Source organism: Dromiciops gliroides, chromosome 1 (genome assembly GCF_019393635.1).
Source record: "Dromiciops gliroides isolate mDroGli1 chromosome 1, mDroGli1.pri, whole genome shotgun sequence".
Lineage (NCBI taxonomy): Eukaryota > Metazoa > Chordata > Mammalia > Microbiotheria > Microbiotheriidae > Dromiciops > Dromiciops gliroides.
In genome coordinates this window covers 654,723,142-654,737,255 of record NC_057861.1, presented here as the reverse complement: position 1 = coordinate 654,737,255, position 14,114 = coordinate 654,723,142, and the positions used below count along the sequence as shown (strand labels likewise).

Below are 14,114 nucleotides of genomic sequence, written 5' to 3'. Positions count from 1 at the left end.
TGATCCTTGCACTTTTCCAAAAGTAATTATTTAAATTATCAGTATCAAAGTAGAGCAGGTTAGAATTGAATAATTGAACAGGATAAGGAAAATGGTAGATTTTCCATCTCCTGAGTTAAAGTTTCTGTGGATGTGGTCAGTTTGTTCAAAGCTGAGTATTGTCAGTGACTAAACACTACCTTTACATATACACATATTTGTATGCTAGCCAGAGATTCACATATTTGATTACCTTGACTTATATTTATTTTTTATATACTATGTATATGAAAAGGGATAAGTACTAGAAGTGTGATTTCAGGGGTATAGGGAACTACCTGGAGAGGAAATAACCTCGACCCAGTGGAGGCTGGAACCTTTTTGTGGCTTATAGCTTTAGAGAGCTGCCTAAAGTATTTAAAGGTTAAATGATTACCCAGGCACACACAGCCAGTCTGTGTCAGAGACAGAACCTAAATCCAGGTCTTTCTAGCTCTTTATCCACTACACCAAACTGCCTCAATATGACACATATTTTTCTACACATACATGTTGTCTCTCCTATTGGAATATAAGTTCTTTCTGATCAGGAGCTGTTTAATTTTTGTTTTTGTATCCCCAGCACTTAACACTGTGTCTACTATATAGTAAGCACTTAATAAATGCTTCTGGATTGATTAATTAACAAATAATTAAAATCCATGTACAAGTACTCATTCCAAATTCCAACAGAGAATAAAAAATTATTGGATTATGCATACCTTGTTTTACTACCATTAACATTATTCTCTGGAGTTGAGTTGGCTAGAAAAATACCTTTAAGAAGTCACTTATTAAATAACAATTATTAAATTACTAATAAGTCTGAGTTCTTAATCATCTGCAGACTCACCTTTAATTTACACTGCAGTTGTTTAATTTCTGCCTGCATATTCTTTGAAGGATCCTCTATTGCAGATTTAGCTTCATTTGCAGCCTCCAATTTCTTTTGTAATTCTTCTTTCTCTTTGCGAAGTTCAGCCAAGTCTGAATTTAGCTTCTATTTTCCCCAAAAAGAAAAATAATATGTAACCATATTTTAAAGCAATACGATTGACTGTTACAAGGAGATTTTAAAAATAAATAGAACAAACATTATGATTACTCATGTTTTACATCTATATAATTGAGTTTCATAATGAATAATTTTAAAATTAAAAGAAATCAAAATTTTAATTTTATTTTTTATGAACAAAATATGCTAGTGATAAGATTTAAAAGTTTCCAAATATTATCTTTTGTAATAATGTTTGTATATACATACAAATATAGACACTAATTGGTTTTAGATATAATATATGAAAATGGCAGGAAACATGTTGTTGGAAATATTGGGCCTTCTCAACAAACATTAATTAAAAAACAGTGATACAGTCAAACTATGAATATTGACAACAATTAGAATTCAAGTACTACAATCTTTATTGGCTCTTCCTCTAAGTTTGTAGGGCTTGTAGAGGTTAAAATAAAATGTACCAGCTCTGTTAAATATCTTCTGGTTAGCTGGCCTTTACTCATATTGTGCTATTTCTTCTCTTCCACATATACATATGCTAGCCAGAGACCCACATATTTGATAACCTTGACTCTAGGGCTGATGTACTTAACTGGTAAAAGCCAAGCTGGAGCAGGACAGGATAACAGATGTTATTTGTTTATTCCACTGGGTAGTTCTTACCACCCTATACAGCAGCCAAAATGCTTCTCATTTAGCAACAGAAATGTTAAGTCCAATTAGCAGACGAGCCTTGTTAGGGATTTAGTTCAAGTAAATAGCATGCAAACAAACTATCTTGGTTTTTATTGTATTTGATTGACAGCTGACAATGCCCTTTTATAAAGTATGAGGTAGAAAATCCTTATATTTACATTTTAATGTCATAAACATTTCATTAGAACCTGCAAAATAATATACTTAAATGTTTTTTATGAAAGAAGGTAACAGAAATAGTCTTTATGTTAGTTGTTATCTTCCACTAGTCTGTAGTCAGCAGAATGCCACCAAGGTTTAATGGCATAACAACTTACGGCTCCTTGAGAACATAACTACACTACTATTTTATTATTCCAAAGAAGCTTATAATATGGTCGTTTAACATAAGGAACAATTAGACAAAATGGTACTGAACTCTCTCAGAGGAAAAACATTTTCCTTTGTGAGGAATCCCAATTAGAAATGGGAAAAGATATTACATTTCCTATAAGATGGAAGATTTTAAAATGCTAACATTTAAATAAGACTAATAAAACTACTTTGTATTGATAGCTACCTATATATTGATATATCCATAGATTTATTATGAATTTGTTCATATTACAAATACTGATGAAATAAAGTAACTCTTTTGGCTGTAAAGGCAAACTTCTTTGGTCATATTTATATTTACTAGTTTAAAAAAGTTATTTTTAAGAGTTAAGAATGGTTACAAAGTGTTTTCAATAATTTCTCAATTCTCTTTATTGTTTATCAAGATATTAGTATAAATGGTATCATTTTCTTTCTGAATTTCAAAACTTACCATTAATTAATTAATTAAATGAATGCCAAATTTTATTAACAATTTAATTTTATTTAAATTACTTCTTCTCTCTTTCTGCCTAAGTAGCATCCACTGGGGGAACTGCTCAAACCTCCAGTGAAAGCTCTGCTTGTAAGCTCACCTGCTGGAGATTTCAGCCCTGTCAGATTTATCTCAGGGCTGCAATTCCTGGTGGATACAAGTTGAAATAACACTACAGAGCCACAAATACTTTGATGACATGCTTTTTTGTCTAAGAATTGCCTCTGGTGCCTTCTCTCCCAGGGTACACAAGCCAGAGGATTTCCTGTTCATTGATTTCTTGCTAGAAGACACCCTGGCATTGTAAAGGGGAAAAGTGTCCTTCACCAACACAGTTTTATCTCTAGTGGGTCCAGTTCAGTCCAGAAAGACTAGAAAACAAAAATTATACTTTCACAACTTATATATAAGGGGAAAATTTTAAATTATGACAATGCATATAAATGGGTAATCAGAAGAGGTGGTTTAAAAGAAGCTAAAATAATTTCATCCACTAAATGATATCATAAAGCCAAAGTCCTTAAACTAGTATTTTTTTTAATGTTAGAACTCCCAAAAGAAAGGCTATATAGCAGAACACATAATTTTTATAAGTACTAGTATGGAAGTATTTGGTTATATTTTCATGTAAATGGAACTTAAGCGGAACTTGCCTATTTGTCAGTCAAGGAGTATTTGATTACTACTTTTGGTTCTTCTACCTTTTGGGGCATTTTCAGTTCAGCAGAGACCAAAACGTGGTTTCACCCACTCCTGGTCCAATGCTTGGATCATTTATTGTTCCTTTTCAAGTTTCTTAAAGTCCTATAGAAATTCCACTGGTGGAATAGCAAAGATGTACTGTAAATAATTTTCTTTTATTTGTATGGCTGGCCAAAACTGAGATATGCTCCACAATATATATGTATTTACTATGTACCACAATTCTGATTTAGCTTTGGCCCACAATTTCTAAATTTTCTTAATAGATATTACCCTAAAGAATAATCAATAATGGAAAGTGATTTTCTTTTCCAGTGACTTAGATCTCATTATGTGGCCAAAGTATTTAAGCTTCAGCTTCAGTATTTGATTTTCCAGTGAATTAGCCTGAATTAACTTCTTCACGTGTTGACTGATTTGATTGCTTCTCTGTTCAGGGAACTTTCAAAAGTCTTCTTCAGTACAATTTGAAAGTGTTGATTCTATAGCACTGAGCTTTCCTTATATCCCAACTCTTACAACCATACATTGCTACTGGAAAAACCATGGACCTTTGTTGGCAAGGTGATATCTTGGCTTTTTTAGTACACTGTCCAGATTTGTGATAGCTTTCCTTCCAAGGAACAAGTATCTTTAATTTCATGAAAGCAGTCAACCACTTGCAGTGATCACTGAGCCCAAGAATATAAAATCTGGCACTGCTTCCATTTTTTCTCCTTCTCTTTGCCAGGAACCAAGTTGGCACCAGTGGCCAAGATCTTAGGTTTGTTTTTTTTTTTTTAATGTTAGGCTTCAAGCCAGCTTTTATACTCTCCTCTTTCACCCTCATCAAGAGGCTCCTTAATTCCTCTCCACTTGCGTGGTATCATCTGCAATTTCTGAGATTGTTGATATTTCTCCTGACAACTTTAATTCTGCCTTTTGAGTCATCCAGTCTAGCATTTCACATCACATACTGTGAATTTAAGTTAAATAAAAAGGTGACAATATATAGCCTTGCCGTACTCCTTTTACAATCTTAAACCAATTCCACATTTGGTTCTAACTGTTGCTTCCTGGCCCACATACAGATTCCTCAGGAGACAAGTAAGACGACCTAGTACTCCCATCTCTTTGAGGACTTGTCACATTTTGTTGTAATCCACACAGTCAAAGGCTTTACTAGAGTCAGTGAAGCAGAAGTAGGTTGGTGGTGTTTTTTTTCTTGCTACTCCCTTGCTTTCTCCATAAACCAGTGAATACTGGCAATTTGGTTTCTAGTTCCTCTGCCACTTAGAAAACCAGCCTGCTCTTCTGGTGATTTTCAGTTTCCATATTGCTTAAATCTAACTTGCAGAATCTTAAGCATTCAGTTGGGTCTATCTTTCTCTTTCTCCTTTACCTTTTACTTTCATTCTTTCCTCATCAAACAGCCATTTTGCCACCTTGCTCTTCTTTTTCTTTGGAATCTTCTTATTACTCTCTCCTTCATATTGCAAACCTCTGTCCATAGTTCTTCAAGCATTCTACCTACCAGATCTAATCTCTTAAATCTATTCATCACCTCCACTTCATATTCATAAAAGTTTTTATTTAGGTCATACCTATATGATCTTATGGTCTTCCCTCCTTCCTTCAATCTGAGTTTGAATTTTGCAATAAGAAGCTCATGATCTAATACACAGTCAATTCCAGGTCTTGTTTTAACTGACTGTATAGAGCTTCTCCACCTTAGGCTGCAAAATATTTCAATCTGATTTCTATATTGACTTTCTGGTGATATCCATATTTAATAGAAATTTAAAGTTTAAAAACACTTCCACATATTGTATCTCATTTGATTCTCATAATTACCCATTTTGTAGATGAGGAAACTGAAGTACGGTGAGGTTATGCAATACATGAAGTGACAGAATTAGAACTAGAGCCTAGAATTAATACTAAAGGCCAGTCTTCTGACTGAATCCAAAAATCCTAATTTCACCCTTTGAAAAACCTAAACCTAAGTTAGAAAAAAGGCTTTCTTTTTAAAGCTAACCTTTATTATAATTAAATCATTAACTAAAATTCAAATCTGTTTCTCTATTTTACAATTCCCTTTCATTAACCAGGCAACTGGCTTCTCTTTCCCTTTGTAGAGAGCATTTTGTCTACCTCTCTATATATCTTTAATCTAGGAAATCATCTCTCCTAAATGATCTACCCCACAAAGAGAGAGGAGAGGAATATGAGACCCCATGTCTTACATTCCCCAACCACAATGGGGGCTCTTCTTATTTGCTTTCTTAACAGAAGAGTGAAGATACCACATGAATTGCCCAACAGTGTTTTTTCATCGTCAATATACAACTGACCTACCTTCCTTTCTATAAAAATATATCCTTAATTATGGATGTATATGTCTCGGTATCAATATGCTCATCCGGCTGGATGGCTGGTTTACATCAGGCTAGAACAATAAGGATTTAATGGGTAGGGTACTGGATAGAGTCAGGGTACCTACCAGGGGTCAAATACTGGCTCTGTGACCAATCTATACATCTTGGGCCGGATCACATAACCTCTTTGGGACTGTTCCTCATTATTAAAATCATATATCTATCTATCTATCTATCTATATACACATACATACATATAAATATATGTGTATGTTCACACACATATATACATATTTACGTATTATGCATGTATATGTATGCATGTGTCTATATACATATGTATGTATTACATAACAATTTTATATTACTTTTCTTCTTGGAGAAGAATGAAAGGGAAAATCAGTATGTAGAATCAAGCATGAAACTACACTAAGGCAGAATGCGTCAAGAGCATTTATAGATGAAAGTGGGAGGAAACAATAAATAAAAGACAAACTTCACAGGGCTAACCTTTTTATACTTTTGGCTGACTAGGAAACAACAGCAATATGACCAGAGGCTACCAGGAAGCTATATTAAAAAGAGTGCAGGGGCAGCTAGGTGGCGCAGTGGATAGAGCACTGGCCCTGGAGTCAGGAGGACCTGAGTTCAAATCCGGCCTCAGACACTTGACACTTAGTAGCTGTGTGACCCTGGGCAAGTCACTTAACCCCAATTGCCTCACTAAAAAAAAAAAAAAAAAAAAGAGTGCAGCTGAACCCTTGCCACATGCCTGGGCTAATCAAGTCCCAAGGACAGAATTGTTGGCTTTTAGGCGAAAAGTAGTCTAACCCAAGTTGTGAGGCATGGGGGAAACCTAGTAGAATTTGGTGCTATTATACATGTTTTACTAGTTTGGGAGAAAATTTTACAAAGTTTTCTATCCCTGACAACAATCTTTTTTGAGTCATCTCCAGTTTTATTTTTTTTAATTTATTAAGCACCTATGAAGACTAAGACAAAACATATTCAAAAAGACATAAGCATCTGACCTCAAATAGCTCACAATCTAATAGGAAGGATTACACATTACTACAGAATGTGGGAAAATGTAAAGGAAAAGATGAAATAAAGTGCTATGAAATTAAGGAAGGAAAAATCACTTCCAGTTGAGGAAATGGGGTTGTGATGTGATTTGGATCTTGAAATAGGAGATTTCTGGGGGCAGTTAGGTGGTACAGTGGATAAAGCACCAGCCGTGGATTCAGGAGGACCTGAGTTCAAATCTAGCCTCAGACACTTGACACTTACTAGTTGTGTGACCCTGGGCAAGTCACCTAGCCCTCATTGCCCTGCAAAAAAAAGAAAGAAAAAGAAAAAAAAAACCAAATAGGAGATTTCCATAGGCAGAGTGGGGTACAGATATAGTAGGACAATCTATTAGGCAAGTGAATAGGACAGAAGGATGAGAATTGAGGATGGTGAGAAATCCACCATGGCTTAATATGCAAGCAGTATTTTGAGATAGGAGAAGAAGGTAGGTTGGAGACAGATAGTGAAAGGCATTGAATGCCAGGGTTCAAGTTTTATATCTTTGATAGTGATTGGAGAACCAACAAAGTTTTTTGTGTAGAGAAGTTATATGATCAAGGAGGATAATTATGCAGGCAGTGTTAAGATCAGATTTGTAAAAAGTTATCCTGCAGAAAAAGACTAGTTTGGAGGATGTTATAATACCTTAGGCAAAAAAATGACAATGGTCTGAACTAGGATGGTTGCCAAGAAGAGTGAAATGAAGGAGGTGGGTCAGAGAAATATTAGGAAAGTAGAATCAATAATTTGTCAACTGATTGGATGTAGAAAGATATACATGAATGATAGGATGCTATTAACAGAAGTATAGTCTATGGGAAGGATCAGGTTTTGAGGGAAAGATGATGAATTCAGTTTTGAACTCATTGAGTTTCAGGTGCCACCAGAATATCGAAGTGGAGAAAGACTATTAGTTACTAAAATTCATGGGAGTGGCAAAGAAATGTAGGCTTGGAAATCACCTCCAGAGAAATGAGTACTGTGAGAAAATGATTATTAATAATGGATTTCTTCTGGAACTCAAAGATCATTTTCTCACTCCTTTCTCCCTCCCACTTCAGAAAGTCCAGTTCTCCTTGAGGAACTTTATCAAAATTCATCTGGGACAAACCCAAGGGAAGAAAAGGAATGGAGACAGATTCTTCTCTCTAGCTCAGTGAAGGACAGATGGGATATTAAACCACACCTAGATAATGGATTTTTCCTTAAGCAATCTGAATGAGGGTCTTTTGCATTCTTTTCCCTGATGTCATCTATAGAGTTCATTTTAATGTAGACCACCTTCAAATCATGTCAACCAATGGAATTGAATGATGCTAACCAATTAGTTTTGACCAATGTATAATGACCTGCCTTTATCTAAAGAGTATAAAAATCCTTGGAAGACTCCATGAAGAGCTTTTGGGTTTTAGGCACAACTTTTAGGACAGCACAGGTCTTGTAGGTCTTCTGAGTTCTCTTGTCTCCTGGAGACCACATCCTGTCTCTCTCAGAGACAGCATGTGTTTTTTAGGACTTTTCTATTGCTCATACTAACTGGCATGTTGAAGCTGTCCCTCTGTTTTCTCTACCACATGGCCTGAGACCATGAGAAGTTAGGGAGATACACAGTCAATTCTTTACTAATATAATATTAATAAATAATAAATGCTTACCCCAGACTAGTATAAATACTTATAGCTATAGCAATTAATTTTTTTTTATTTTAGTGAGGCAATTGGGGTTAAGTGACTTCCCTGGGGTCACACAGCTAGTAAGTGTTAAGTGTCTGAGGCCAGATTTGAACCCAGGTACTCCTGATTCCAGGGCCGGTGCTCCATCCACTGTGCCACCTAGCTGCCCCCTATAGCAATTAATTTTAAAAGTATATTGCTAAAGTCATGGGATTGGATGAGATCACCAAGCAAGGAATAGAAGAGGATGAATATCAGAGCCTTGGGAGATGGTCACATGTATAGATTAGAATAACAAAAAAGAACCAGAAAATGAAGTAGAGGACTGGTTAGAGAGTTTTGGAAGATAGATAGATAGATGATAGATAGATAGATAGATAGATAGATAGATAGATAGATAGATAGATAGATAGATAGATAGATAGATAGATAGATGGATGATAGATGATGGATGGATGGATACATACATACATACATACATACACTCATGGGCAGTTAGGTAGTGCAGTTGGTAGAGCATAGGGCCTAGAGTCAGAAAGACTTCAGATTATTAGCTGTATAACCCTGAGCAAATCACTTAACCTCTCCCTACATAAAACTGGAGAAGGAAATGCAAACCACATCAGTATATTTGCCAAAACCCAACCAAACAAAACAAAACAAAAAAAACCCACCCTCCACCATGGACAGTTGGTCCATGGGGTCACAAAGATCCTGACACAACTGAACAACAAAAATAACAATAGATAACTATATAATCTTTCTCAGTGCTGTTGAAAGAATAAAATACAAAAAATATGAATATGTCTATATAATTTTAAAAATATATAATATATACAAATATACAAATGTCATAATCAATTCTATTTCCTAACTCCAAATTACAGTTAGTTAGTGCAGTGGCTAGAGTTTTGAACATGGAGTCAAGAAAAACTGAATTCAAATCCTGATTCCTGACTCCATATGCAAAACACCATCCCCTGAACCACCCAATTAGAATTTGGAGTGAGAAAATCAAATTGACCTGATAACATTTTGTAATTGATTCTATTCTGTATCACCTCCTATATGTTGTAAAATTGCCTAAGTCATGTTTATTTGAGTTAAGTTCAGAAGTTCAGCTTTCTTCTCTGAGCTAAATTGTCCCATTAATAATCTTAATTTAAAAAATATATACATTGTCTCTCTACACGACTTGCTGCCCGTGCATAATTCAGGGAAATCTGTTATCTTGCTAACAAGTTTTGCAAGATGCGAATGGACATCAGGAAGTCTGTTATCTCTGCAATGCTGTTTGTCCTTCATGAAAGTCTGGACTGTTATCCATTCAGGTGGACAGCACCAATGGATTTTCCATAGCAATAAGTTGGAAGGAGGGGCAGTTGTTAGTCCTGCATTCCAGACATACATCTAATTATATTGTTTTCTAATATCTATAATACTTCAGACTTTGTAACCAATCATATTATTTTATGTTTCTAGGTTTTTTCTCTCTTGTGCTTTCCAAATCTATATGAAAGCTAGTAAGCCCAATATCATGGTCCTTTGACTGACTGAAGACCTAAGAAACCCCTATTTTTGGTAATTGCTAGACTTACCAATAAATTGAATGTGCTCAGAACTTTGTGACTCAGTTTACCTTAATTCTAATTGCAACAGTAGTACTAAAAGAGCAAAATGTTATAAAAGCAAGGAAGAAGTGAATATCAAATAGAGTTCAGCTTACAGGGGCAAACACTACTGTGATTTCAATATATAACTAAAATTTTATAAAGTTACTTTCTAAAGTTTTATAAAATAAAGTTCTATATTTATAGAAATTTTTAGTTTGATATTAATTGTTCTTCACTGAAAATTTGGGGCCTTATGTCTTAAAAATAAGCAATGTGGAGGAAGGTTGGTAGGGACAATAACAATTTTAGGTACAGGTAGTATTAATTGCTTATTTAACAGTCTTTTGAAAAATCCATTTAGTTGCTAAATCAATCATTTATAAACTATTTTCTTGCAAATGTAGTTATTAAAAGCCTCCAAGTGTGTTTCACAAGATGTCAAGCAGATGAAGGTAATATAGAGGACTTTTTACCAGTGCTTTAGCTAGTAGTTAAGACTTCAGTAGCCTTTAGAGACCATTAAGTACCCTTTGGCTAATTGGCCAATGGTAGATTAATCCTCTTTTTATTCTAGCAGCACTATTTTAACACCCCTTGCACTCTGTCAATGTAGTGTCTGAATGACAAAATAATATTGTGCATGAATAATAAGCAGAAAAGTTAAATTAACATTTCATGTTTAACATGCTGTACCTGTGTGTCAGAAAAAAACTTTCTTTTTAAGTCACTGACATTCAAATTTTTTTTAAACAATCTAATGCCGACAACTTATTGAGGTGAATCTTCCTAATTACTGCTAATTGCTTATCAAGAAAAAAAGACTATTCTTGAAGTGCAGTTGTCTGTTACAGATGAACACAGCTCCACTGTGCATATTAAAGACAAGCATGACACTTGAGGTGTTACATTATTATGAGGTCATACTAAATACGGTTTGCAATTAACAAAGCAGCTTTTAAGGTTGTTTAAGGTACTAAAAATGCCAATCTGTCTCAAAGTGGTTAAATTAGAGACAATAAATAAAATACAAGTATCTTCATATGGATAATAAGCATACTTCATTTCAATTAAATTTACTAAAACAAAAGTAATCTAATATATAATATAAGGTATAAGTATATGCATACATGCACATATATGCATGTGTGTATATATGTATGTTTATAGTATGTATGTACATGCATGCTCTTTCAAATTAGTATTTGGTAAATATTTTTAATATAAGGCATTTTAACTTATTTGAAAATGAACTTTATTATTTGAAATGCTAAAATTATTAGAAACAACTTTCTAAATAATTTCATTCTTAAAAATGCTTTAAAATATCCCCCAAAAGATGTCATTAGCCTTTTGTTTTTATAAATATATTTAATATTATGAGCTTTTAATATTAACTTGAACTTGACCTATGTAACCTCAGTAATAAACCAAGTGTTTTAAATAATATTATTTTAGCTGAAATCTGACTTTAAGGTTACCTTTATTCAACTAAAATTTTGATAAATATTTCTCAAATTTAATCATTTATTTGTTTCTCATAAAACAAGATGTTAATACCTATACTTGGAATTGTTTAAAACTAAACCAAATGACCAATAATAACAGCTTACAGTTGCATGTAACTTTGTAATTTTCAAAGAATTTTCACAGACTATTTCACTTAATTAATCAATATTAACATGAGTGATATTAAATGTGTATGATTTAAATTTTTGTTATTATGATTACTTACATTTAGTCATAGGACATTAACAGAAATATTGAAATAAAAATAAATGCTGTAGTTAAATTATACAATTTAGAAAACTAAACAAATATAAGTATCAATTATCCCTGGCTGAATTATCCATATTTTAACTTATCCACAGTAAAAAATAAAGCACTTAATATTTAATACACAGAACCATATATGTGCTAATATTTCAAATTGTTTTCTTTACTTTTGCCTGCTGAAAAGCCCATTGAAACTCAAATATTAAACCACCTCCTCATTCTCTATCCTTTTGTAATCAAGCATACTTCCCAAACAACAGCATTCAAGAAAAATCTAAAACCATTTCCTAGTGCATTTTTTAATTTAATTCTTGCTATTGAATAGAATATTAATTGTCACTACAGTTATTTATTCTTTCAAAGATAATTTGGGTTAAATAGGCTTTTGTGGGCTGGTCTGGAAACCTCCTTAAACTACTTAAAACACTGCTTCTTCAGGAAAACTTTATACATACAAAATGTGGCTTACACAAAAATTATGGGATTCAATCTATTAAGGCCTTCTTGTAACATTTTTTTCATATATAAATAACAGCTCATTTTCATTTTTATTAAATTTTTCCAGAAACATTTAAGAAAGCATTAAAATTATTTAATATATTTTTGATTTCTAAATAATTTATAGTAGACTGCCGTATATTTATTTACATAAGCAACATATATGTTGAATTATTTCAATTAATAACCTGTTATAAAATGTATACATATAAACACCATTTTAATTAATTACATCTGAATGAGTACAACTAGTGTATCAAGTCATAATAACTATAAATATCTTTATCTTTTACATAATACACATAGATATTTTACATCTCTGAATATGCTCAGAATCATCATAATTTGTAGATATACATTTTACAAACTCAAACTAGTGAAATTATGATTATATAAATTCGATTAATTTATAACATGTGGAGAACATCTCAGGATCTGGAAATTAAAATATTTTAATGGTGGGGTCAATCATATGAGCAGTGTCTATTTGCTTGATCTTACTACATCTAAGCACTGCAAATGAACTACTTCCATGAGAACCAGTCAGGGAATTTCAGATATTCTACAGCTCATTACAAATTTAACAGCAGCAATACTAAGTATTCATATGGTTCAGATAACACATACAAATATACTCTGCTGAAAACTCACCAGGGAAACAAATTAATAATGTTTCCATCTGTTTCCTGTATATTTTTTATGAAACAGAAAAAAGACCCCTATATATGCATGTGTGTATTATCTTTTAAAGAAGAGTTTTTCTTATATGATTGAAATAATCATTCATATGTGTCTACCCAATGGTACATTTTAAACAAAACATATGTGCAAATTATAAACCAACACATACAAGTAAAAGGAAATGGAATAGATTTAAAAGTCTTTAAAATATACTACATACTTTATTCTACCCAATATACTGTTAAGAAGGGTGGACAAACCTTTTAAGTAATGTAAAAACTCAGAATGAAAGAAGGCTTGTAAGAAAAACTAAGAACAACAGAAAAAGGCTTTGTAAAAAGGGCTATGGGTGAAAAGAGGAACACCAAAGCAAAGATGGAACAATTGTTTGAAGTGGATGAAATAATGATAAAGGACACAGACATGGGAAAGAACTACTCAATCTTGTTTCTGTTTTCTCTGCAAAGCAAAATTTTCTTTATGCTGGAAAGGACAAAATTAAAATTACTAATGTGAAATTCATCATTTGGGGCAGCTAGTGGCACAGTGGATAAAAGCACTATATTCAGGAGGACAGAGTTCAGGTCTGACCTCAGACACTTGACACTAACCAGCTGGGACCCTGGGCAAGTCACTTAACACTCATTGCCCTATAAAAAAATCATCATTCATTTTGGGATCTCTTTCAAGAGGTGATTTGGTAGATTCTTTCAAGTTCTATTTTACCTTCTGCTTCTAGAATATCTGGGCAATTGCCCCTGACAATATCTTGGAAGATGATGTCTAAGCTCTTTTTTTTTTTTTAAGTGAGGCAATTGGGGTTAAGTGACTTGCCCAGGGTCACACAGCAAGTAAGTGTTAAGTGTCTGAGGCCGGATTTGAACTCAGGTACTCCTGACTCCAGGGCAGGCGCTAAGCTCTTTTTTTTTTTTTTATCATGGTTTTCAGGTAGTCCAAAATTTTCAAATTATCTCTCCTGGATCTATTTTCTAGGTCAGCTGTTTTTCTAAAGAGACATTTCACATTGCCCTCTATTTTTTCATTCATTTGGATTTGCTTTATTGTGTCTTGGTTTCTCATAAAGTCATTAGCTTCCATTTGTTCAATCCTATTTCTTATGCAATTATTTTCTTCAGAGAGCTCTTCCATTTGGCTTTTCAAGCTGTT

At 33.4% G+C, this 14,114-nt stretch overlaps 1 protein-coding gene across 1 annotated transcript in view; it reads right to left on the bottom strand.

Moving 5' to 3' along the window:
• The window catches only part of CNTLN (centlein), a 427,039-nt gene that overhangs the window by 75,367 nt on the left and 337,558 nt on the right, over positions 1 to 14,114 (bottom strand). The window contains 1 exon segment of the mRNA XM_043979121.1: positions 872 to 1,018. Coding sequence (XP_043835056.1) covers positions 872 to 1,018 — 147 coding nt within the window.